A 25,559-nucleotide genomic window follows, 5' to 3' on the forward strand; every position below is an offset into this window, starting at 1 on the left:
GCACCAGGAGTCCAAATTCCTGCCAGTGAAACATGCCCCACACCATTCAGCCACCTCCACCGGTCTGCAAGTTTCTTACCATGCATGGTGGATGAAGAACCTCATGTTGTTGATGCCAAATCACAGATTTGGCAGGTTCTGGCACCTTAACCACTCGGCCACCCTGGTAGTAAATCCGTACACGACCACCCGTCGTGTGGAGTAAATAACGTCTTTATCTGACCAGCACACCTTACACTCTTCTCCCGTCCAACTTTCATGCACTGTGCACCAGGCGAGTCTTTTATGCCAATGAACCTTGGTGTTAGGAGAGGATGCTGTATGGGGTAGTCTGCTGGTGTTGCCCATGATGATAAATCTGGTCATGCCAGATATTGTTCTGGGTTGGCCCATGTTATATTGGGCAGTCAACTCTTCAACAGTGCTGCGCCTGTATGATCGTCAGACATGGCACTCACCTCTAACATCAATCTTGCACTGACTTTTGCCATTGGGTTCTTGTTTGGCCATTTTGATGCTAGTCCTGCTACACTTTAACTATGGCAGCTCTCGACCAGTTTGGCGGTTTAGGAAATTGAGGCACCAGCTCATCGAGCACTCACAAACTGTCCTTTATTAAAGTCCGATGGATCCTTTTACCCATCACGCTCGGAATTTTACTACATACTGAACCACTGACACCTTATCTATGCTACATAGATTGACTGACTCCTCACATCAACGGGTCACATCCAGTTTACATAGGGGTGGCATTAATTCAGTTATCACTCAGTGTATTAATTATATATATTATGTAATTATAATTTTGAAGTTTCCGCTACGCTCCATATGGAGCATAGTTTCCAGTAGCTCTTTTAATACATAGGGTTAGGAATGCGACTAAGAGAGACCCAGAAAAAAATTAAAACAAAATTTAAACTGAATAGGGGCCACATTTGGAAATTGGCCATGGGATCAGAGAGTTCTTAAAACGGCCCTGCATAGGATCTGCAGACACTAGCTTTAGCTGGCCTAGTGAGTGCAGGAACTGAAACAAGTATTGTATGCTGAGTGATCACTGAATTATGACCGCCTACCTAATACTTCATAGGTCCTTTTGCCTTCAGTACGACAGCTATCCGACCTGGCATTGATTCAACAAGATGTCGGAAGTGTTCAGGGGGTATGGTCAACCAAGCTGTGTAATGCGGCTAGCAATGCAGGTATAGAGGTGATTGGGGTATCCAGATGCCTGATATGCCTTTCCATATCAGGCAAGTCCGGAGGCCAATCAATATGCCAGAAGTCAGAACTGTGTTCCTCAAACCATTCTTGCACATCAAGTGTCTGATGGCTCGGTACATTGTCATCTTGGAACATTGACACCATTGCCATTCGGAAAAAGTAACAGTGGGGTGTACACAGCAAACAGTTGACAATAACGGAGACCACTGATACATTATTCTACGTGTAACAGGGACCCAAATTCCTGCCAGTAAAACACTACAACCGCCTGCACTTTTGATACCATGCATGATGGATCAAGAGCCTCATGTTGTTGACACTAAATTCAGCATTAGATCTGGGCAGTTCCCCTGCTGGATTGGCATGACCATCCACAGTGTGGAATAAATAACGTGACATCTGACCAGCACACCTTCCAGTCTTCTAACATCCAACTTGCATGCTCTTTGCAGCAGGCAAGTCTTTTATACCGATGAACCTTGTTTAGGAGAGGATGTCGTAGGGGTTGTCTGCTGGTATAGCCCATACGTGCAAGTGTACAATAGATGGTCATGCCAGATATTGTTCCGGGTTGGCCGATGTATTGGCTAGTCAACTCTTCAATAGCCCTCTGCCTGTTTGCTTACATAAGTTGTCAGACCCGGCACTAACCTCTAACATCAACATTTCACTGACCTTTGGAGATGTGCCCTCAGGTCGTTTGACCATTTTGATGCCAGTCCTGGTACACCAACAACGGTGGCTTTCGAACACCCCACCAGTTCGGCTATTTGTGAAATTGAGGCACCATCTCATCAAGTTCCCGCAATCTGTCCTTTATCAAATTCCAATACATCCTTATACCCATCACGCTTGGAACTTTACTACCTACTGAACCACTAACACCTTATCTATGCTATGTAGGTCAACTAACTCCGCACTCTTGTACCTCACATGGTCAACGGATCGCATTCAGTTTTCAGAGGGGTGGTCATAATTCAGTGAACACTCAGTGTATGTCTGCAGTGCATTTCCCTCTACATAGGGTGCCCTGGCCCTATAAATTTACCCTCTTTAATACCAGTTTCCTTATCCCACCCCCTTCATGGGTAGCACAGCCGAGAGTATGACATTCCTTCCCAAACCAAGTGGAAAAGACGAGTTCGGACCAAGTCGATAATGGGAGGGATTTTTAGGGCTTTTTCACAACGTGGCTGAGTTAGTTGATCTCGGTTGAAGGTAGCATGGTCTTTTTCTCCCGGAAACAGTCTTCGCCCAGCAAACGGAAATTCGACCTCAGAACACATACAATTTACGACAATATACACGAAGCTACACGGCCTTAGTCGCCATTGCTCCTAAGACCCAACAATCCCACCGCCCATCCAAACCTCTTTTTGCCTTGTGAACTCTGCCACTAGAAAACTTTCCTTCTCTTAACAGTGTTCCCACTGGAGATGGCGATGCCCCTCAGGTGTCCCTTTAACTTCCGTTTTCCAAGTGTGCTTGCCTCATTTGCTATTATGAATGCTAATACAGTAACTTGCTGTTGCTTGTCATGAATAGGATATCACTGAGCCCAGTTCCATTGCTGTCAGCAAAAAACAGCTTCATGTTACAGTTAGAACCATGTTTTTTTGTTAGATAAAGAGTATTCACACTGGATAGTAGAAGATTAGGCAGTTACCTTGTTTGACGAATCCAAGAACCAGCTGCTTCAGACTGATGGAGAATTAGAATATTCCGATAATAGTATCAGTCTGTGGGTTCTTCCTGCAGGTGGCAACAAAGCAGAGTGCTTTTATGGTACATATTGCTCCCACCAGAGGGTGTTCCTAGGCTATGTGGTGCCTGGGTGCCAATTGAAATTTGGTGACCTTTAAAATTTTCTTCGTATGTTTATGTGAGTTTTAGGTTTTCAGGCGCCCCTTGAACGTTGGCACCCGGATACAGTACACTTCCTGCACCTTCGGCACAGTGTGTCCCTTAATGCCAATGAAAACATTTTAACACCATAAAAAAAAAAACTAGTTATCTGAATATGCTTTACAACCAAGTGCATCCATTCTTTACAGTGTATTCCTCTACAAATGGATTCTGTCAACAGGACAATGCCCCATGTCAAGAACTGAATTGTACAGAAATGGTTTTTGGTACGTGAGTGAATTCGTCCTACTGTGATGACTTGAGCTCACCAGATCTCAATCTAATCTGGAAGTAGATGGAACTTACACTTCAGAACAGAGATCCACGACGATTAAGTTTATGATAGTCACTCACAAGCAGATGCGAATTTTATTCTTACACTGCTTGTCTTAGAAAGTGCAAGAGCCTCTAAAGCTAGGTCTGGGGGGATTACAAAGCCTTCTGGGGACCCTCATGGCACAAGCAAATATGTGTGTGCTGTGTTGGAGCAACTAAGCTAAATCAAGCATACACATACTTGAAAAATAATGTTAGGAGCATAGTTAATAAATTTTATGAATTCAAAGTATTGATTGTCATCAAATACAGACATGGGCTCCTCATAAATAGATGCAGTGTTTAAATATGGGGTGCATAGGCAGAAAGAAAATATTGGAGAGGAGTTATGCTCTTGTTTAAGATGCATATAGAATCTTAAGGATTGCAGCCAGTTTTCCTGGGTTTCCAGCATGATGAGTCAAATGAGTTTGGAGTGATATAAGCAGTATTGCTTATAACGAACAAGTATACAGAAAAATAGGGTTGGTTAGTAAATCAGATGTCTTATTTGGGTGGAATTTTCCCCTTCCAAATGTTGATTGGAACTTGTGGTTTAGTCACTCAGATAGCAGCTGAGCATTTTTGGATTTATTGGATAACTGTTCCATACTACTATGTTAGAGATGCAATAAGTGAATATAATAATTTTGATATGGTTATCATTGCTGACGCTTTATGAATTAAGAATTCTCATGTAATGGAACAACTTGGCGGCAGTGATCATAGTGTATTGATTTAATTAAAGATTTAGCTACTGTCAGAGGTAAAGGATTTTTTTATGTTTGTTTATATCCAAAACGGTGACTACAATTTTCTTAGACTCTATAGGATGGTATGCCACCAATATAAAAAACAACAGTACCAGAATTGCTCCCAAGTATGCTATCACTGCTAACTTCACAGTTAAAGGAGTTGGGCTAGATTAATTATATATGTGATATTTCTTTTTAAAAGAATCCTATTTTGAAACTTTTTGGTGAGACCTTTATTTAAAAAATGGCACATTTTTAGTGAAACTGAACCCTGGTTCCTGGGTCACTGCTGGTAACCATAATGATGACCGAGAAAAGATGCAAATAACGAAGTGTTTTTATTGTTCTTTTTTTTTTTTTTTTTTTTTTTTTTGTTTTGCTTCTACATATTTACTGTTCTCGGCATGAAACTCAATTGGCTATGTGTATGCATGCATGCATGTAGTCAGTACTGAGCAATATCACTTCCATAATCTAGGCTGATTTATTTATATAACCATATTTATGGGAGGAATAAGTAACTGATAACAGGGCAACAACAACTTGCATATATGTTAATGGTTAAATTTTTATTTGTGGCCTAGAATTTTAAAGTAACCAGTCTAAAGAAAAACATTAAGGTCATGTACACTGATGAGCCAAAACGTTATGACCAACGAATCGTTATGCAAATCGAAGCAACTGCAGGTGAACTACAAACTAAACTATTATTTTTAGGCCACCCGAATAATGAAATACATCTGCCATATTGTGTACTTATGTCTGTTAATTGCATGTGTTCTATGGTCGATTTGTCTGTTTTGCTGGACGAAAAACCCCAGTTTCTGGGGGGAAACCTTGCTATCTACGCCTGAGACCGACTAACTCAGCCACGGAGCGAAAAAAAAACCATTAAAGTTCCTCGCATCATCAACGGGATTCGAACCCGGGCCTTTTCCACCCGGTGTGAGGAGGATGGTGACGATACCACTGTGTTACCTGCGCAGACCGCAGGTGAACTACGGCTCGGGTTGGGACACGGTATAAAAAAAACTCCTGATACTGAGCTCTGTTAATCAATGTTACTCTTGTTCAGATGGGAAAGGCAGTGGACTTAAGCGAGTTTGACAAAGGCCAAATTGTAAAGACCAGACAACTAGGTCAGAGCATATCCGAAATGGCACAGATGGGATGATCACAGTCAGTCGTGGTTAGTACCTACCAAAAGTGGTCCGAGGAGGGGGAACCAACGAACTGCAGGCGATATGTGGACAACCATGGCTCATCGATGCTCGAGGTGAAGCTCTCCCATATGGTACATGGCAACAGAAGGGCGACTGTGGCGCAACTCGCCGGTAATTGGAATGCTGGTGACGGGAGTAATATGTCAACACACAGTACATTGAACCCTGCTGAAAATGCTGCGTAACTGCAGGCTGCTCCGAGTGCCCAAGCTAACCATGGTTCACTGGTGACAGCGCCTACAGTGAGCACGCGAACATGGAAATTGGACCTTGAATGGTTGGAAGAAGGTCATCTGGTCTGATGAATCACATTTCCTGTTGCACCATGTGGACAGCCGGGTACGTGTGCATCGTTTATCTGGAGAAGTGATGGCACCTGGATGCACCATGGGATGAAAATAAGCCGGTGGCAGTGGTGTCATGCTTTGGGCGATGTTCTGCTGGGATACCCTGGGTCCATTCATCCATGTGCCAGGCACTCTGATGTCTACCACCTACCTAAACAAGTGTATTTTGTGACAGGACATGGATCTTTTAATTATAAGCTGCATTATTTTGGGTTAAAACCTGACCTGTTTTGCTACTGTACGTGTGTTGGAACCTGGGATCATGTACTGTATGATTGCATTATTTATGAGTAGTACACACAAAATTTAAGAAATACTATTGTCGAGTTATGTCCTGGAAATGAAAAATTATACCTCGCAAATAGGAGGTATTTTAATGCCTTACAAGATTTTGCAAGATTGATCTTTAATAAGCAGAGACAGATGTTTTTCCTTGTAACATCAACTGGTCTTGCTGAGCAGTAAAAAAGTATATATTTATTTATTTATTTTTTTTTTTTTTTTTTGCTGGCCTGTAGTTTCAGGGTAACTGCAGGTGGGATATTATGTATCTCCAGTTTTGGATCTATATTCCAGGGGATGTGACTTTTTTTATTTTTTTACTATTTTTATTTTTATATATTTTTTTATTTTATTTTTTCTTTTGCTGGCTCTCAATTGCAATCTGCATGTTGGCTAATATGTGCACATTGCAATTGATGAACGGGATTGCTGTCATCTGATTTTTTTTTTTTTTTTTTATTTTAATTTTCCCCTCAGATGCAGAAATTTTTTTTTTTTTTTTTTTTTTTTTGTGCTGGCCCTCGGATGTGGGCGACCTGGGAGGGGGATTTTGCGGGCACCTGCCGGTTTCTCACGGCCACTGGTTGGTGCGGGATTTCTGGTGCTATGTTAGTACTGACAGGAGTAGACAGGTTAGCGCCTTGTGCTAGGGCGAGCAACGAGTGGTATTTGCCCATTGGTGGCTGCCACTTAGTGGCAGAAGCCTGGTAAATACACATTTACACTTCAGGCCGATGTGATTAAGGTTCTTTTGTTTTTTTCTCTACATGTTAATTGCTGGAGATGGACGAATAGTCCTGGTGCCACTGTGAGACAGATATACATATACCTAAACAACAAAAAATCGAATGACCCAAGAGGGTATAGACCAATTTCGTTATTGGCCAATCTTGGCAAAATTTTTGAAAGATTGTTATTTTTTAAGACTGAACCAAGTCATGGATAAAAATGGTTGGACCCTGCCTTATCAGTATGGTTTCAAGAGTGGGCATTCTACAGAGGATGCCATTAATGATCTCATGAATTTCACCAACCAGGCAGAGAATGTGTTAGCCGTCTTTATAGATTTTACTGGAGCTTTTGACATGGTGTGGCATGAGAGTATTCTGTCTGCATTAAGGAGTATGCAACGTCCAGAATTATTGTATAGAACGATACACAGTTATTTGTATGGTAGGAAAATTATACTTAAAGCATCTACAGTTTAATAGGAATCTTTCTAGAGGTTTTCTGTAATTCATCTGTTATCTAGTTTTTTCTAAAATATTTAAAACTTATCTAGTTTTTTCTAAAATATTTTAATTCTCCTAATTATTTTCTCTTGGAAAAAAAATTCTCCGATTTATACTGGTAAATCCAGGTCTGTGATGAGAGTGGAATAAGGTTGAAATAAGAGTGGCCCAGGTAATAGAAAGTCTAGTGTTATGGGCTGATCTGCATAAGTTATTGATATCTACTACTAAAACTGTTATGATGCTGCTTAAGCGGAAACTAAATTATGCGCGACCGCCAAAACCTTTAATTAAGGGGAGGCAGATTCCCCTAGAATCTGAGGTGAAATATCTAGGTATAAGAATTGACCATAGATTATCGTTTTATCCTCATTTAAATTACTTAAACGAAAAAGTTAAAAAATTTAGTGCAACAATAATTCGATTAACCGCCATCCTCCCCCTCCCCCATACTTCTCCTTCAACCCATGCACGGTACTATGGGTTTTGATACCTTTCGTGTTTGGGGTTTTCATAAAAAAAAAAAAAAAAAAAAACTAGGTCAGATTGGGGTTTGAAAAGGAGGGTTTTAAATTTATACTACAAGGCAGTCTTCTTACCCATAGCTGCGTACGGAGAGCATCAGCATGATAGTTCAGAGTTACTAACGTTAAATTTAGACAGAAATTTTTATCGATTCAGCGCTCAATGTTTTATGTTATTTCTAGTTTGTGCAGAACAGTCTCAACGAATGCTATGCAGGTTTTGGCCGGACATTTGCCTCTGGACTTGTATATTGTGATCGGGCCTTTTGTTATTAAATAAAAAGGGCATAGTTGTTTCTTTCATGAATATTACATCTGGTGTCACTATAGAGATATCTAAAGCTAAGAAAAATGTTCTAACACAGTTGATTGGTATGTGGCAACAGAGATAGGATCTTGGTTTAACTGGGGAGGTGACTAGATTGTTCATTCCAACGGTTAAATTTACTTATGATAGTAACAAAAATGGTGTTTTCCTTCTATGGTAACGTCGTTTATTTTAACTGGCCATGAGTAATTGAATTTTAAACTACAGTACATTACTTTGGTCTGGTCAGCTCTCCTTTATGTACTTGCTGTCAACCTGAGACTTGGAGTCATTTATTATATGAAATGTTTCTTATTGCTACTCAGGCTAAATTTCAAGTACTGCAAGAGTTTTATGTAACTGTTTTTCAACGGAGAAGAGATTGGAATAATTTAATGCTTACTAATTAAGATTTTGTTATATACATTTTGATTATCTATGTTTTTTTTTTATTATATATATATTTTTTTAATATTTATTATTTTTCTTTTATTATATACTGTATATATATACAGTATATTTTTATATATATGTTTTTTGCTAGCTCTCAAGTGTGGGCAGCCTGGGAGCGGGATCGCTGGCACCCACCTGCATAGCACTACTTCTGGTGGGTGCGGGATTTTGGTGCAGGAGGCACTGTTAAAATAGTAGACCAGGCCCAGTACTACATGACTAGGGTTAGCCATTAGGGAGCAGCTGTCCAGGTGCCAGCTGCTCCCTGGTGGCGAAGAGGCCTGCCATACAGGCCCTTTTCACAGAGGTTCTGCACAAATTCAGTTTATCAGGTGGAGATAGACGGGAGTCTCAGTGTCACCTTAGACATAATAATACCTAAACATCATTGCTGACCAGGTACACCCTTTCATGGCAACGGTCTATCCCTCTGGCTGTGCTGTCTTTCAGGAGGATAATGTGCCACGTCACACCTCCTGGATTGTTCGAGACTGGTTCACGAAACATGAGGAAGACTTCCAGTTATTGCCCTGGCCTTCAAATTTCCCAGACATCAATCCCATCGATCATCTGTGGTTTGTGTTGGAACAGCAACTCCGATCTGCAGCGTCTCATCCACGGACCTTAGAGGAGTTATAGAATCTGCTGATTACGTGTTGGTACCAGATACCTCAAGACGAATTTAGAAATCTTGTAGCGTCCATGCCTCGCTGGGTACGAGCTGTTTTGGCTGCACGCGGAGGACCAACATCATATGAGGTAGATGGTCATAATGTTTAGGCTCATCGGTGTATTTGACACACCAGGCCTTCACATCAAATTTTGACAAAACAATGGCGTGTAGCACAGTGGTATTGCCACTGTCCTCCCCACACCGGGTGGAAAAGGCCCGGGTTCGAATCGCGTCGACAGCGCGAGGAACTTTAGTGGGCCTTTTTCACTCTCTGGCTGAGTTAGTCGATCTCAGGTGTAGATCGCAAGGTTTTTTACCCAAGAAGCTGGGATTTTTTCGTCCAGCAAAAGAACCAGAGAACACTGCAATATAATAATTTGAATTTGAAAACAATATAATGGACAAAAAGCCATTCGAGAACACGTGAAACTGTATATGGTTATCCTGCACCTGAGCACCAGGCGAAATTTTGGTCTAAGCAGTTTGGGGTCGAGAATCAATAGAAAATTATCCCCACTCGGGATGACCAACAGAAGTGATAACCCCTAGAAATGTGTCAAAAAAAAAAAAAAAAACTGGCACGATTGACTTATCAAAATGTTTATGATTACTGTAGGTTGTAATGTTTTTAAGGGTCACTCGGTACTGACCATTCTCCATAAACACTTGAAAAAATGTTCGTGGAGAACTGTCAAAGGTCAAATGTCCATTTTTCCATTTTCGCTGGATGCCAACGTGGGTGCTCTCATCACTAGAAACAGCGCAGGGCTCAATTTTGTGTGGGAAATTTATTTACACATGCATGATGCAGGTCCACAAGGGATCTTTCAAGAAATGTAACTGGTATTGAAACTTTTATTCATCACCAAGATCTGAAAATAAAACAGGAGTTCATGCAATGTTTCCATTGCATTAGAACTCATGGTTTCTCATTCAATGTTTTCTCCATCATGGTTCTCACAACCCAAAACATTCAGAACTCCGGGGAGGAAATATCAGACGCTATTTTTGGAATATGGAAGGAAGACTTTTGATAGACCACTTGCTGAATAATAACGCAATCCTGGGGACGCCTATGCTGCTGTTATTAAAAAATTAAGAACAGCAGCATACTGCAACAGGATCTAGAAAAGTTGAGCAGATGGGCCGAAGTGGAAACTGAAATTCAATATTGACAAATGCAAAGAATTGCATATGGGTAGAAGTAATCCCAGAGAAACGTACCAACTGTGTGGTACGACTCTCAGGGTGGTAGAGAATGAAAAATATCTGAGGATAATTGGGCAGTCCGATGTGAAGTTTTCTGATCAGTGCAGACAGGCTGCCAGAGCAGGTCATGGGGTCCTGTCAATGATATACAGGAATTTTGCTAGTAGGGAGATTACCCTTTTGTATAAGGCAATGATCAGGCCGCACCTTGAGTACTGCGTACACGTCTGGAAGCCTCATTTTAGGAAGGATGTTGAGTTGCTGGAGCGAGTACAGAGAAGGGCAACAAGATTGGTTAGTGGAACGAAGGGATTCTCTTACCAAAAAAGGCTGGTAAATTCTCTTACCAATTTCGTTAAGTTTGAAAATTGCAGCACCTGAAGACTAGGCACCTGCAAGGTGATCAGACTGAGGTGTATAAGGCCTTGAATGGGTTGAGCAGGCTCAGTGCTGATGGGATTCTTCCTCTTGCTCAGATAACTAACCTGAGGGGGCAAAAATTCAAATTGAAGAAAGACAGTTGTAGAATAGATGTGCGGAAATTTGCCTTTAACCAGCGGGTAGTTGATTGCTTGAACAAACTTCCATCTGTCGTGGAAGTTGATAGCTTAAATAAATTCAGGGAAGAACAGGACAAACGTTTGGAGTGAATAGATGGGGTTGTTTTTTTTGTTGGCTAAGGCCAAAAAAAATCATGCTACGGCATCATGCCTTTCTTGCATTAGTCTCTGCTAAGTATTCATTGATACAATGAAACAATAAACGAATTACTATTTTTTAACGTATTTTCCTTTTAATTTTTCTTCACCTCAAAATGGAGGGCATTTATTGATATTTTAAGGGATATATCTATAATAGCTGACTTTTTTTCTTTATCATCAAAGTAGATAAATTTTTAAGTAAGCCTTGTATTTGCTAAAAAAAAAAAAAGAAAAGAAAATGGAAGTCTAGTTCTACAATTTATTCTAATAATAAGTTAAGATTATTGATATTGTTTTAATAAAAATGAAAGTATAAAAGATATTTTTGATCGCCATAAGATTTTTTTCAATTGAAAAGTTGCCTTATCAGCGCAAAAGTTAAGAATTACTGCTTCACAGTTGCATATACAGTAAAGCATCAGTTATCCGGAATAATTGATGTCAGATCTCTTCCGGATAATTTTTCTGGTAAGATTAAATAAATTTAAGGTAAGGTTTATTTAATCTATTTATTTAATCATAATTAATTTAATCGTAAAGTAAGATTAAATAAATTTAATCTTACCTTACGGTTAAATTAAATATAAAAAAATTATAAACCAATCTAGGAAAACAGAAATATTCATGCAGGCATTTGTGATTTTTATACAAAACAGGACAATTAGAAAGAAAGATTTTTAAATCTTCTCAGTTTTTTCGACTTACCGATAACGAGCCCGGCAATGTGTGTGTGTCCCAGTGGTATTTGCATACATAGCAATTGTAACTCGCTCTTTTCTCATCTTAAAACTTAGTGCAGGCATTTTTCTTTTAATGGCTAGGGCTTTTCTCGGTAATGATTTCCATAACAATCCCGTCTCATCTACATTATAAACGTTTTCTTTCTCGTAATTTGCTTAACTGACTGAAGCAAACTTACTTTTAAAGGACACCGCTGCCGATTCGTCTTCAGAAAGTTTCTCGCCTTAAATATCTAGTTCACGTGTCTAAATTCTTGAATATCTAGTATACCGTGTCTCAGTTTAAAGTTTTTCAGCCAACCTGTGCTTGCATTAAAATCTTCATTACCTATTAATTTTCGATTAAAATCCAACGCTTTTTCACACAACATTGGACCAGACACTGGTTCATCTTAATTTCGCTCTGAAGAAAACAAAAAATAAATAAAGTTAGGCCGTTTTCAGGTTTCGACATCGTCTTTTTCCTGCTACATCCTCCTCCACTGTCCATAATCTACAAAAATTCTGTTTTAGCATCGGAATTTTTCTTGATGTCGTAAATTGTTGAAGTCCCCACATTAAACTTTTCGGTGAGATTTCCTAAATTTTCGCCATTTCTAATTCTATTAATAATTTCCGTTTTTTTTTTTTTTATTTGCAATGTTAAAACTACACTTTCTCTTTTCGTACACATTTTACCTTAAAAATTTTTAGAAAATTAATAAATGACACAGATTCGGGCTGATATTATTCTTACCGAATCTGGAGTTAAACTAATCTGAAATTCACTCATGGATTCCGAGAAAACCGAGCCTCTGTGATATTTTTCTAAAGCACATTTCTGAAGGTCACGTAGAATTCTAAGGGGTTACAACCAGGTTAAGCATAGTGCTTTGTTTATAAAAGTTTATGACCACTCGTGTACAGAACCAGTAAAAATATTCAAATATATTGGCACATATCCGCTCCTGCTCTATAATATATTAAAATAAAACATTTTTAAAATTTTTTTGCAGTAGCCCTTAAAAGGATGAAAAGGCAACAGAGTTTGACAGATTTTTTTCAATAAGAAACCAAAATCAGAATTTGTTGTATTAGAATTGGCCTTGGATTCAGTTACATCACCAACAATTTTCGTTGAACTAGTTGAATTAGAAAAACAAGATGCAGAGACAATACGTTCTTCAGTTATGGAAAGTTTAAATAATGTTGGGCTTACTAAGAACTACCTAGAAAAAAATTTAATAGGATTTTGGTCCGATGGTGCCAGCGTTATGCTTGGAAGAAAATCTTGAGTGAGTACTAGGATTGCAAAAGAGTTTCCAAACATAATAATATGGCACTGTTTAAATCATCTCCTCCATCTTGTTTTAGATGATTCGATAAAGGAAACAAAGCAAGTAAATCATTTTAAAATATTTATTGTTAAGATATATACTATTTTTCATCAATCCAATAAGAACCAAACTGAACTTTCCAAAATATCCGAACAACTTGGAATTGAAATTATAAAGATTGGAAGAGTTTTGGGACCAAGATGGGCTGCCTGTGGTTTGTCAACCCTAGCTGTGTGGCCCGCTTATCCAGCGCTACATCACTATTTTTATTCAAATAAAAAGTACTTAGGTATGGCTACCCGTCTTGAAAATATATATTTTATAACTAATTTGGCATTGATGATTGATATTTTAAACGAAATTTCTCTTCTTTCAAATGCACTGCAAGCAAGAAATATAGACATAGTAAAGGCTGAAAAACTCGTGATAAGATCTACTAAAGCATTTCAAATGCTTGGAAAGGAAAAGGGTCCATACCAAAAAAAAAAAAAAGACTAATGGATTGTAAACATTTAAAAGCAAGTTGTAGCTAATTTCAAGATAGGAATAAATTACAATTTCTCAATTTTTTGGAGCCAGATTACTGGAATATTGAAGAAGTACTAGTTCCATGGAAAGCAGCTGAAGAACAATTGCTCGTATTTAATGACATTTTTAATTACCAAATTGATATTAATGATTATCGAGATTTCTTGGAAAACGTTTTAAAAAATTCCCAGAATTATGCAATTTCAGAATTATCCTGAAAGTGTTCAAAGAGCTAAAAATATTGTCAGAACAATTGCTGTAAGTTCAGCAGAAGCGGAAAGGGGTTTTTCAAAGATGAACATAATATGTTCAGAGAAGAGAAGTCGCCTAACTGTTTCTAATATATCAAACACAATGACTATTAGTCTAATCGATCTACCTCTAAAGGAATGGGACCCTACTCCTACAGTGGTTAAGGATAAATCACTCAGCCGATGATGCTCGGATAAAAGCGAAGAAAATTGCAAGCGAAGACGCCAATCAAGAAACAATATGGAAATATCTTAAATAACAGTTTTATTGTTTTTTGTCAGGTATTATTTAATATTTTTTCATTAATATTTTAAAACTCTTTCTTATAACATAAGAAACATAACATAATCTAGTTTTGTGGACCTCTTTTATTGTTCTTATTTAAGTATCAACTGCATGAAATAATAAACTACCTTTCGGTATATAGTTTTTTTATACTTAGAACGGTCATTAGGGCAGCGAACCGGTTGTTAAATTATTTGAATCCCACCACTGATTACAACCATAAAACAATGAAAACAATTTGCAGTTTTCGGCTTTTTGTTTGTACAATCTGTTACAAACAGGTAGTAAATTCGATCTTTTCTCTTATTATAATCAAAATTCAATTTTCAAATGTCACTACTCTAACCACAGCTTACTGTACTACCGTTAATAAAAAAAGAAGAAAGACCAAACTTTCAAATTATTCCAAATAACCGACGTTCTACTGTATTTTTATGCAGTCCTCGAATCTATTGAGTCTTATACTATATTAATTATTTATTGTGAAATGGCATGTTACTTACAGCTCCCTCTTGTAACAATCAAAGAATTATCTGAGTTAGTTGTTTGAGTAGTATGTTACTGCTCTGTGGTTTGAGTTGTATATTTATGACAAGTACCGAATATTAATTGGTATGTCGTGCGACAGGAAACCAAATTGTAAACGTACAAAGCATAATCATTATAGGCATAATTTAAACAGCCATTGCCATGAGAGAAATGTTTATCGCAAATGCCGTCGTGTGCGAGCTAATTCAGCTCAAACAAGTAATACCGACGATTCTTGTGACATTCCTGGATTTTATTATGATCCTGAAAAGAAACGGTATTATCGACTCCTTCCTGGCCATAATAATTATAATCCACTTACCAAAGAAACTCTTGAGTTGAAAGCAAAACTGGAAAAATGGAAATCACTGAATAAAGGTGACGTACTTTACATCCGCGGTACTACCAGAAAACGTTTGGGTTCAGAGTTCATGCCTAGTTATCTTTCATCACGCCAGTTAGGTAATGTGCCTTTGCTTCAGTTTTCAACATACACCCTAAAACAAAAAATGTCGCAATTGAAATGTGTTTTTAAAAAGTCTATTAGTAGTTCTTGTCTGAGTCATCATTATCAAGACTGCAAGTATTTAATTTCATCTACAGAATTACCTCATTTATTGGGTTCGTGGCAGTTGACAGAGCAGTTGGGTGCAGTAGTTCAGGCATTGTCATGTGAAAAAATTAGCAGCCTGTCACAAGATGCCGATTCCGTAGATCTAAATATCGCAGGTAGTAGTATTGTAAATATCCATCCACAACATACAGTGTCCGACATGTGTTGGGCCGAGGTATATCCTCAATTAAATTTTGCTTTGTATTCATGTAACAGTTCTGCGTTTACTAATACTGTGAGCAGCATAGTGCATCTTGCGCCCTGTAGAAGATTGTGTGACACAACTGCAGAAAACCAAGAACGGCTTGACAGGTTGACTCAAACCTATGAGTTTGCCAATACAACTGTTTGGAGTTGTGCATTTAACCAACAGGAAAAAAGTATAGCAATTGGTATGGAAGGCTGTGTCTACACACGAAGCATTGAGCACAATAATTTGTTAAATTTACAATTTGGCAAAGAAAATCCTTTTTCTCTTCTGTTTAATAAAGATGGATACATTATTTATTGTGGAACTAATACTGGTAATCTTAGGTGTCATGATTTAAGAACCAGTTCAAGGAATACATGTAAATATTTTGGGAGAGGTATTTCATCTTTACAACTTCTTACTGATGAAAACAGCATTCTCGTAAGTGCCTTTGATGATAATTTGCAAATGGTAAGTATTAATTAAGGATATATAGAAAGTTGCTGTTTGGCTACACATGTATTTCTATAGCTTTTTTTACATAAAACTGTAAGGTAGTATTTTTAAAAGTATTTAAAGTCATTATTACTAGTGTCTTATAGAATTTTTATGGTAATATTTGCAATTACAGTTTAATTTTATCTAGCAGTAAATATGGTTTCCAATAGAAAAGGTAAACATAAAAGTAGAAAAAGTAAATTTGAGGAAATTGCAACAGTACATTTTTTTTATTATTATTAAACAAAACAATATTAGTGATTATACTGCAGTCCCCTCCCCCAAAAAAACTAGCCATAAGTAGCTTAATTCGTTGTGTTTTTAATTTTATTATGGTACATTGTGATCTTCCAAGATATGTTTTGAGACTTCATCCTGGGGGGGGGGGTGGCACATCCTGATTGGGGATAAGGTGAAGCATTTCTGTGTGCTAGGTGTAGGGAATGTGGTTATCTTAAGTTGAAACTTGATGTACAGTTGAAGTACCTTGGGAAGGTAATAAGTCTGTTGGCTTACGAGTTCAGATGTTTAGTACTTTGCCAAGTGATGCCCTCCTGTAAGATTTAGCTTCCTGGGTGGATCATCAGGACTGATTGTTTTGGGTTGAAATGTTGTAACTTTTGTGCTAACAATTTTTGATGTAACAATTGCTGTGGAAACGAGGATTGTTTTTTTTTTTTTTTTTTTTTTGTAATAAAGACAGATGGAACAGAACCAGTTTAATCTGTCTGGTGCACAAATTGGCCTTTTTTTCTTTTTTTTTTTTTTTGTTGTTGTTGTTAATGTTATTGGAACCCATAGTACTCTAGCACTGTGAGTTGAACATCAAAAAGACAGAGGCACTTGTTGGCACTGGACTCCAATTTTTCTAGACTAATTTTCAGGAAATGCATGCTAAGGAAAGTCTCTCTGAAGAATAGAAGTAGAAAGGATAAATAAGCGAGAGGGAAACAAAGTTTCATGATTTTGAAGTTGAACTGTGAATGGATATTGGCTAATTGAGCCATTGTGATTTAAACTGGGTTGAAAGAAAGGTTAAATTGCAGGAAACACTGCCCACGGAATATTCACTGAAAAAGCTTACAGCAGAAACTGAGCATCTGATAGGAAGTAGAATGCTCATATTTGCTCATATCCAGCCAGTTCCTAAAAAGGGTGACAAATCCCTCCCATTGCAATTACTTCTATTTTTTCTAAAGTAATGGAGAAATAAATTAACCGCCAACTCTTAAACTACCTAGAAACCTTCTGTCTGATCAATGATCGCCAGTATGGATTCCGTCAGTGTCGATCCACTAGTGATGTTCTGGCTTATGTTATCCATTTATGGACTAATTCAATGGAGAGGTTTGGTGAAACACAAGTAGTTGCTCTTGACATCTCAAAGGCTTTCGATTGTGTTTGGCATAAAGGTCTTCTAAACAAGCTTCCATCTTGTGGTTTGCCAACTGTTTTTTGTAATTGGTTATCCAGTTTTCTCTCTAATCGTTCACTGAGGGTGATGGTAGATGGCTCTCTGTCTTCTAACTACTCCACTAATGCCAGTGTACCCCAAGGTTCAGTTCTTTCTCCCACTCTTTTTTTCTTGTATATTAATGACCTTCTTCCATTGACTGGAAATCCTATCCATAGTTTTGCCGATGATAGCGCATTGCATTCCACTTTACATTTTGAGAAACCTTGCCCTGTTCAATCAGCTTCAAATTCTCGAAAATATGCTACCAATTCCTTAAATGCCAATCTTCAGGTAATTCTCCAGTGGGACAAAGCCAACTTAGTTGATTTCAACCCTTCTAAAACTCAGTCTTGTCTTATATCTCGCAAAAAGGATTCTTCTGCTCCTATGCTTATCTTTAGTGACACTCCGATTTCTAGGCAAAATGATATATCTCTTTTGGGGATTACCCTGACTTCTAATCTCTCTTGGCACAAGCACATTACAAATATTGCTTCCTCTGCATCTAAAAAACTTGGTTTTCTCTTTCGCTCTTGGTGTTACTTTTCTTCCAAACAGCTGCTCACTCTGTATAAATCGCAAATCCGCCCTGCCATGGAATATTGTTCAAACATCTGGGGTGGTGCCCCCAAAACTTCTCTCAGGCTTCTTGATTCCATTCAGAAGAGGGCAGTTAGGTTAATTAATGATTCATCTCTAAAAGAGTCTCTACACTCGCTGTCTCATAGACGTACTGTTTCTGCTGCATGCCTCTTCTACAGATACTTCCATGGACATTGTTTTTCTGAATTGGCTTCTATAATTCCCACTCTCTCTCTCTCAAAACAGTCCGAATACGTGCCGCCACCAGTCCACATCCATTTATTGTCCAACTTCAAACTCACAGAACCAACTTTTCATCTTCCTCGTTTATTCATTCAACTGCCGTTTTCTGGAACAATCTTCCTTCATACGTATTTCCTGAAAATTACAGTCTACAGAAGTTCAAGTCCAATGTCAACAAATATCTTCTTTCGTCTTCTCAACCTCCAACCCAAGCACGGTACTAAGTACTATAGGTTCTAATACCTCTCGTGTTTGGGGTTTACATAAAAAAAAAAAAAAAATAATAATTGCACTGGAACAATAGTTGGATTGGAGGGATTTGTCACCCTTTTTAGGAACTGGCTGGATATGAGCAAATATCCAAAAAACATCTTTGGAACAAGAAAGGGAAAAAAAAGGCGGCAAAGAACAGGTGTAAGTTCAGGAGCACAGGTTTTGAGAACAAGTGGAGAAATGCCATCAGGACCTGGAGCTTTCTTAGCATCAATCGTCAAAATCCTTCTGACATCCTTTTGACGAAAGACCACAGGAGGCATTGAATGGAGCGTGTTGGGAATGGTGGGAGGTGTTTTACCAAGATTATTAATACATGAGTTGGAAGAAAAATGGGATGCTAGCAGGTAAGCTTTATCCTTGGCCAAAGTGACAACAGAACCATCTGATTTTGACAGAGGTGAGAGCAGAGATGGGGAAAAGTTGTGGCCAATAGCTTTGCCAAGAGACCAGAATGCTCGGCTACCATTAGGGCAAGAAGCAAGTTTTCTACTCTTAGCCTGTTCAAAATCTAGTTTGGACTGATTAATAACTGCTTTACAATTGTTGCGAGTTTTGGTGTAGGCAGAAAATGAAACTGAAGAATTGGAAATGAACCAATTACGATATGCAACATTCTTCTCCTGAATGGCCTTAGCACATTTATTGGAAAACCAAGGGTTAGATAAAGGATGAGATTTTAAAGTGGAATGTGAGATAAAGGATTCCATTCCTACAAGAATAATTTCACTGACACGATCTGAGCAAACATTGACATCAGAAATTTTGAAACAGTAGTCCAACAAAGGAAAAGAAGAAAAGAAATCTTGCAAGTCATTGCCTTTTGCATTCTTGTAATGCCAAACAACACAAGGTTGGGAATAGTCATGAGATAAAGGCTCCGTTGGAGAAAAGGCAATCACCAAGTTGTGATGAGATGCCTAAAGGACCACTCACTTTGACCATGTACTTAGAAGGGTTGTTTGTGAGAAAAAGATCAAGCGTGTTGGCTGTATGGTTAGGATTGTCCAGTATTCTTGTATGTAAATGAACAATCTGTGCAAGGTGATTAGAAATTGCAAAAGCCTCAGCATCTCAACCAGCTGGGTCGATGTGACTAGAAAACGGAAGCCACCTGGAATTGTGAACATTAAAATCACCAAGGAAAATTCTCACTGTTAGGAAAGTTGCAAAGAGAGGAAGTCGAAGAGCTCCAAGTGATTAGTGGAGTTGGGAGAACGGTAGAGACAAGAGATGAATTTGACAGAATGAGGTAAGAGATTTTAAGCCAGAGAAGATCGAAAAGAAGAGATTCCAAATTACCAGGTCTCTGACAGGAATATCAGAACAGACATATGCACATGTACCACCATTGAGGCAAAAGGAATCATACAGCGAATAATTTGGGCAACTGAGATGAGCAGTAGTTGAATCAACTGATAACTGAGATTCTGTCAGAAAAAGTACATGGAGTTTGGCAGACTGCAAGTGGAAATGGACATCATTAAGATTAGAATTGAGACCACATATATTTGTGAAATGAACTAGGAAGTGTTTGGGAGGTTAAGATCTTTTCACAAATAAGCTTACTCTATTAATTTGACAATTCATGGTGTATTCAATAGTAAGAAAAAGTGGGGGAGACATGCTGTATGAAGTAATGAAATTTTTGGATATGGTGTACACATGGTAAGAATATACCGAGATCCCTGACATAACGTGGCCTCGACAATGCCACCCACATACACGCTACTCGGACTCCCTCCAGTCACTATCTGGCAGAGTAGGGGTAGCAAGATTGTACACTAGCTGATCCTGAAGCCTTCTAAAGAGTTACCAATAGGTTTGATCCAGTGTACTAACTAGTGGCTGGCCTATGAACACCGTTTTAGAGCAGTACCCTCGAAATGTAAGGAAGATTGGATCTCGCCATGATGTCCACATAACCTCAAAAGTCATCAGTCATACTGCACGATGAAAGAGATGGGAAAGGGTTGACTGGAACTTAGCTCTGGAGACTAAACATGGGTTCCATCACTTCAAGCCTCCAATAAGCAAAGTGGTGGTATTACACCGGTTGATGAGAGTCGTCTACCACCTAGGAAATATGGTATATTCTATATTCTTATACTGCTATGCTATACAATACAATATGCTATATTCTTATCCTGACCAGTCTTAGCATAGTTTTTGCAAAACCACGGCAAATGAGAGTAGAGAGTGGAACAAGCAACAAAGCATTCAGTCCCTACAAGAGTAATTTCAGTAATATGCACAATCTGAAAAAGTATGGTACAAAACAGATAAGTATGGTACAAAACAGATTTAAAATATATAAAATTAAAGCTGAAAAAAAAATATATATATAAAATAAATAAAATTAAAACATAAAATATATGCGACAAGAAGCTTTCAAGGCAACGAGCCTCTTTCTCAACTTAGATGAGATTGATGACAGTGAACATAATGTACAATAGAGAGAAAAGCCAGACATATGTAAATAGCCAACTGTGAATTGGTTATGGCCAGTGGGTGGGGGGGGGGAATGATAATATAAGACATTCGTTCATGAAACCCTGGGAGTGTGTTGCGGTGCCTATATACCAAAAGGAGAGTTACTTAGTACAAAGAAGCGCTATCGAAGTGCAATAAAAAATTGTTTTTTTAATTTTAGCACAGAAAGTAAATGATAGATTTCAATTGGAATAGTTTTTGCTTGATAAGCATCGAATAATGCATAGCTAATGTGATTTTTTAATTTTTAGCTCCATTAGCAATGGAAATAGAGGGGGGGGGACACAAATTACATTTTCCTGTCTGGTGCCGCCAGTTTTAATTTAAAAAATATCTTAAAATTATATTTTAAACCTACTCCTTGAGCTCATTCCAACAGTGTATAATAACCTATAGGTTGTCAACAACATTTTTTTTTCCCCTCCCCCATTTCTCAGACAAATTTTTGTCAACAACGATCAATATGGCATTATGTTGGCTTACATCATGTACAAACCCATGCAAAATTTCAAGTCAATAGGAGGTTGAGTGGTTCCAGATATACAATGCTGTGACAGAGGGACAGATAGACAGACAACTGAGTAACATTATAAGGGTCCTTTGTTAGACTATGGACCCTAAAAACACACATGCTGGGGACAGTTCACAAATTATAAATCTTCACATGCCCCAGGGCACCTAGACAGTACGGCTGGAGCATTGTTCAACTGTGCACGCTTGCATTCTGACTATGCTATTGCCTGGGAAGTTGAGTTTTTCTGGACCAGGTCAGATTTGTCTAAATGTGGTTATCCTCCTCATGTTCTGGATAAATTTCGGCTACAGGATGACAGTTTTATTTCCCATCAAGATGAATCCCCACTACTGTATTCAGTCATTTCTGCACCTATTGCCAGGGTGTTGTCACTACCATATTGGTTGTTTGCAGCTTCCTGGCAAGAAGTTATAGTTGATGTTGCCTAGGTTGAAATTGATTGTTCCTAAATTACACTGTGTGAAAGTGGTATATTGTATTACTTGCCCATATTGTGGGGTTTGCTATATTGGTAAGTCTAAACAAGGAGAATATTTACTGTGCTGATTTTGATGACTCAGCTGTCGCCGAACATTATTATTGGGGTGACAGAATTTTAATTGTAACCCCCAATCTAATATTGAGATATTATATTATGTTCCAGACTCGAGCCATCTCATGTGGTGGGAGGCCTTCCATATAGCGGTAGCAGGTCCCATCATGATCGTAATGCTGGGGCCCACGTGCACCCTATTATGGAGGCCATTGTCTTACACCACAATGAAAGATGGTGAATCGATAATACAAGTAACAGGCACTGCAATATACTCCCACATCTGATGAATAAATGCTTCGTTGTCATTTCCTCCTCCTCCCTCCATTTTCCGTAACCGATTCACAGTTGGCTATTTATGCATTTGTGGGTTTTCTCTCTAGAGTACATTACGTTCACTGTCGTTCATCTCATCTAAGTTCAGAAAGAGGCTCGTTGCCTTGAAAGCTTCTTTTCGCATAATTTATTTTATGTTATCTTACATTTATCGCTTTTAATTGTGTATATTTTCAGTTTTTAAGGTATATTTTATTGTATTCTACTATTTTATGTTCTTAATTGTACATATTTTCAGTTTTAATTTTAGATATTTTACCATTTTAACATCCATGTAACTAGTCTGTTGTTTTAATAAACTGTCAAGTCAGTGGAAGCAGTATAATATTAATATAATACATGAGGAATTTCTTGATAGTTTCTTTAAGGATTGAGTCAAGGTCAGTTGCTTTAGATTTACTAAAGCAGTTTAGAGGCTGGTAGTTGAATGGATGGTTACGTATACATACAAAGGACGTTAAGTAAACACACCACATAGATAACATGAAAATTCCCTTAAAGAGCAGTTGTTACATGTTACAGGCTGTGTACATATGTATAAAGTAGCAATGGTTCAAGGATTAAATAGCAGTGTGACAGTGTGCAAAAAGTCAGAATCTATGAATATACTAGTAACGTGGTCCACTTTACTATAATAATAACAAAGCTATAATAATGCTTTGTCTAGTACTTTTTATACCAAGGAAGCTTGCTTTCATCTTAATGGAACCAATTGTCATTATAGCTACTGGAACCAAAGAAACTGCATTAGGTGGAAGATGCATTATGAGGATCAAGATTGAAGTGTACCAATACTATGAGCATTCAAAGATTGGAATGCATACTTGTGATCCATCAGTTGTTTATCAGATATGATGTCCTTACAAGTAGCTAGTGCAACTTTTATATAGTTCAACAAAATGAAAAATTTCATTGCCCCACTCCACTCCATTTTAATTATTTAACTGCAGTATGAAAAAGTTTATTAAATAAAAATAATTGTCGAGTTCAATTAAAAGCTGGCAATAGCTGCACACTAGAATACGTGTTTATGTAACATCCTTTGATGTTTCATTAAAAAAACTAACAATGTGGATAGAGTGTGAAATGATATAATAACACCATTCACACTTGAACATTCATTGTATATTTTGTGTAAATGTTATGTCAGAATGCTTAAGTGTGGACACAGCTTTATACTTTGTACTGAAGGAGTGCTGTCAAATTACATTTTCTTAGATGCTAGACAGAAGCCGTGGTTTCATTAAGATGGTGCATCTTCTCATTTTACAGATTCATTCTGAATATAGTTAAAGTGAGAACATTGTTCATAGATGGAAATAAGGTTCTGTATATTAGCATGAAACTGTGGTTTACTTACATTTTAGGTTTTTTTTTGGATGGGGGGGTAGAGATTAGAAGACCAAATATGACCTTAAATGATGAAGAAATGAGATTAGACATAGAAAAACAGATGAGAAAATAATATGCAAACAAGTTTATATGGAAACAGCTTAGTGGAATTATTTGTAGAATTTACTTTTTTAACTGTATTTTACAAAAAAAAAAAAAAAAAAAAAAAGTTTAATTGAAAGAGTCAACAGTGGTTATTAATTGAAAGTCACCAAGCAGTTGTGAATGATAATGTTTTTACTTTGATTGTCGTGAATAGCAACATGGATGAATTAATCATGTTTAATGCTTATATTGACTTTGAAGACTGAAAATGCATTACATTGTGTATTTCTTCCCCCATCCCTGAATGCATGGTGTATCTTCATGTCTTGCAAATTTAGTATGCAGTGAATGTTAAAACAGATTTTGGATCTCTGCTGCAGGTAAATAGCTGTTTTACCAATGTCTAGAAATAAGAACATTATAAAGCATTAATTGATTTGCAAATGTTAAATTGTGATACATGTGGTCTGTCTTTATTAATATTTTTATAAAATAATATTTATCTAAAGCCATTAAGAATAGTGTGTGCCAAATGATTTTGACCAGGGCTGTATTGTGGGTTTTATTTCTGTTACATATTTTTACAAAAAATGTTGTTGCAAAATTAATTATTCTTTTTTTTAGATTGATTTGAGAATGTGGAAGCCAGTTTTACATTATCCTGAACATTGTAATAAGCATATGAAGATTCCTTTTAGTTTTGATGAAAAGGCAAATGTCATCTGTTCGTGTGGTCAAGATCAAGTAACAAGGTTGTGGACACTTTCTGATGGAAAACTTATTGCATCAGTTCCCCCTCCTGTACAGTATTTTCAAAGTGCTTCAACTGATGTACCTCAGCCATGGGTATGGTATTGTGACTCTTGGTATTCAAAATCAAAAATTGGTCCTGGCTTGTACATGGCTCTTGGAAATGAGATTTTATATTATACCATAGATTTAGATTCCAAATCAGTATTTAAAATATGATTAGAAATAGAAAATTTTTCAATATTCTTTAAATAGCCACTACTGCTATTTTGTGTGTATGTGTGCACCTGCCTACATGCATATGTAGTTTTCAGAATGAAAGGGTTTAAGTTTTTATGAAACATAATTCTGGAGTTCAATAAATACTTCTTAAGAGAATTAAAATATTTGTTGCAGCCATAGGCATCATTTGCAAAACTTAAAATACTGGGAAGACTCTTCATAACAAACAGTGCTGGAAGTCATTAAAATAATTTCCATGTACCACGGCAATGTATGCTGCCAAAACCAACCAGGAGTAATAAGGCAGCTTGATTTTAAAGCAATTGTAAATTATGTAAAAATCCTGAAAACTTTCTATAACATCCCAAAGCAGCATTTCCTGATGTCAGTCAGAGACCAAGTGTTGTTTCACATTGTCCGACTCTGTATTATGTTTGTTGATTACAAATAGTGGCTTTTGTATGGTTTTAAACAGCTTCAAAGAATATGCAAGTGCAAATTTTAAAAAAATCTGTGTGTAGAGCCATGTATGACACTTATACACATAAAATGAATTTTAATAAAATCCAAGCAGAAGTAAATGTAAAACATGCCAGTAGC

General features: G+C 37.6%; 1 protein-coding gene across 1 annotated transcript; it reads left to right on the forward strand.

Moving 5' to 3' along the window:
• The first annotated feature begins 14,818 nt into the window (after positions 1-14,818).
• On the forward strand, positions 14,819-25,132 carry LOC150091397 (DDB1- and CUL4-associated factor 4-like). Its single transcript, XM_090383665.1, has 2 exons — positions 14,819-16,073; positions 24,612-25,132. The coding sequence occupies exons 1-2, from the start codon at positions 14,886-14,888 to the stop codon at positions 24,954-24,956; spliced, it is 1,533 nt and encodes a 510-aa protein (XP_090239791.1). The 5' UTR covers positions 14,819-14,885; the 3' UTR covers positions 24,957-25,132.
• The last annotated feature ends 427 nt before the right edge of the window (positions 25,133-25,559 follow it).

This window comes from Mastigoproctus giganteus, chromosome 1 (assembly GCF_048544385.1).
Source record: "Mastigoproctus giganteus isolate SK-2022 chromosome 1, ASM4854438v1, whole genome shotgun sequence".
NCBI lineage: Eukaryota > Metazoa > Arthropoda > Arachnida > Uropygi > Thelyphonidae > Mastigoproctus > Mastigoproctus giganteus.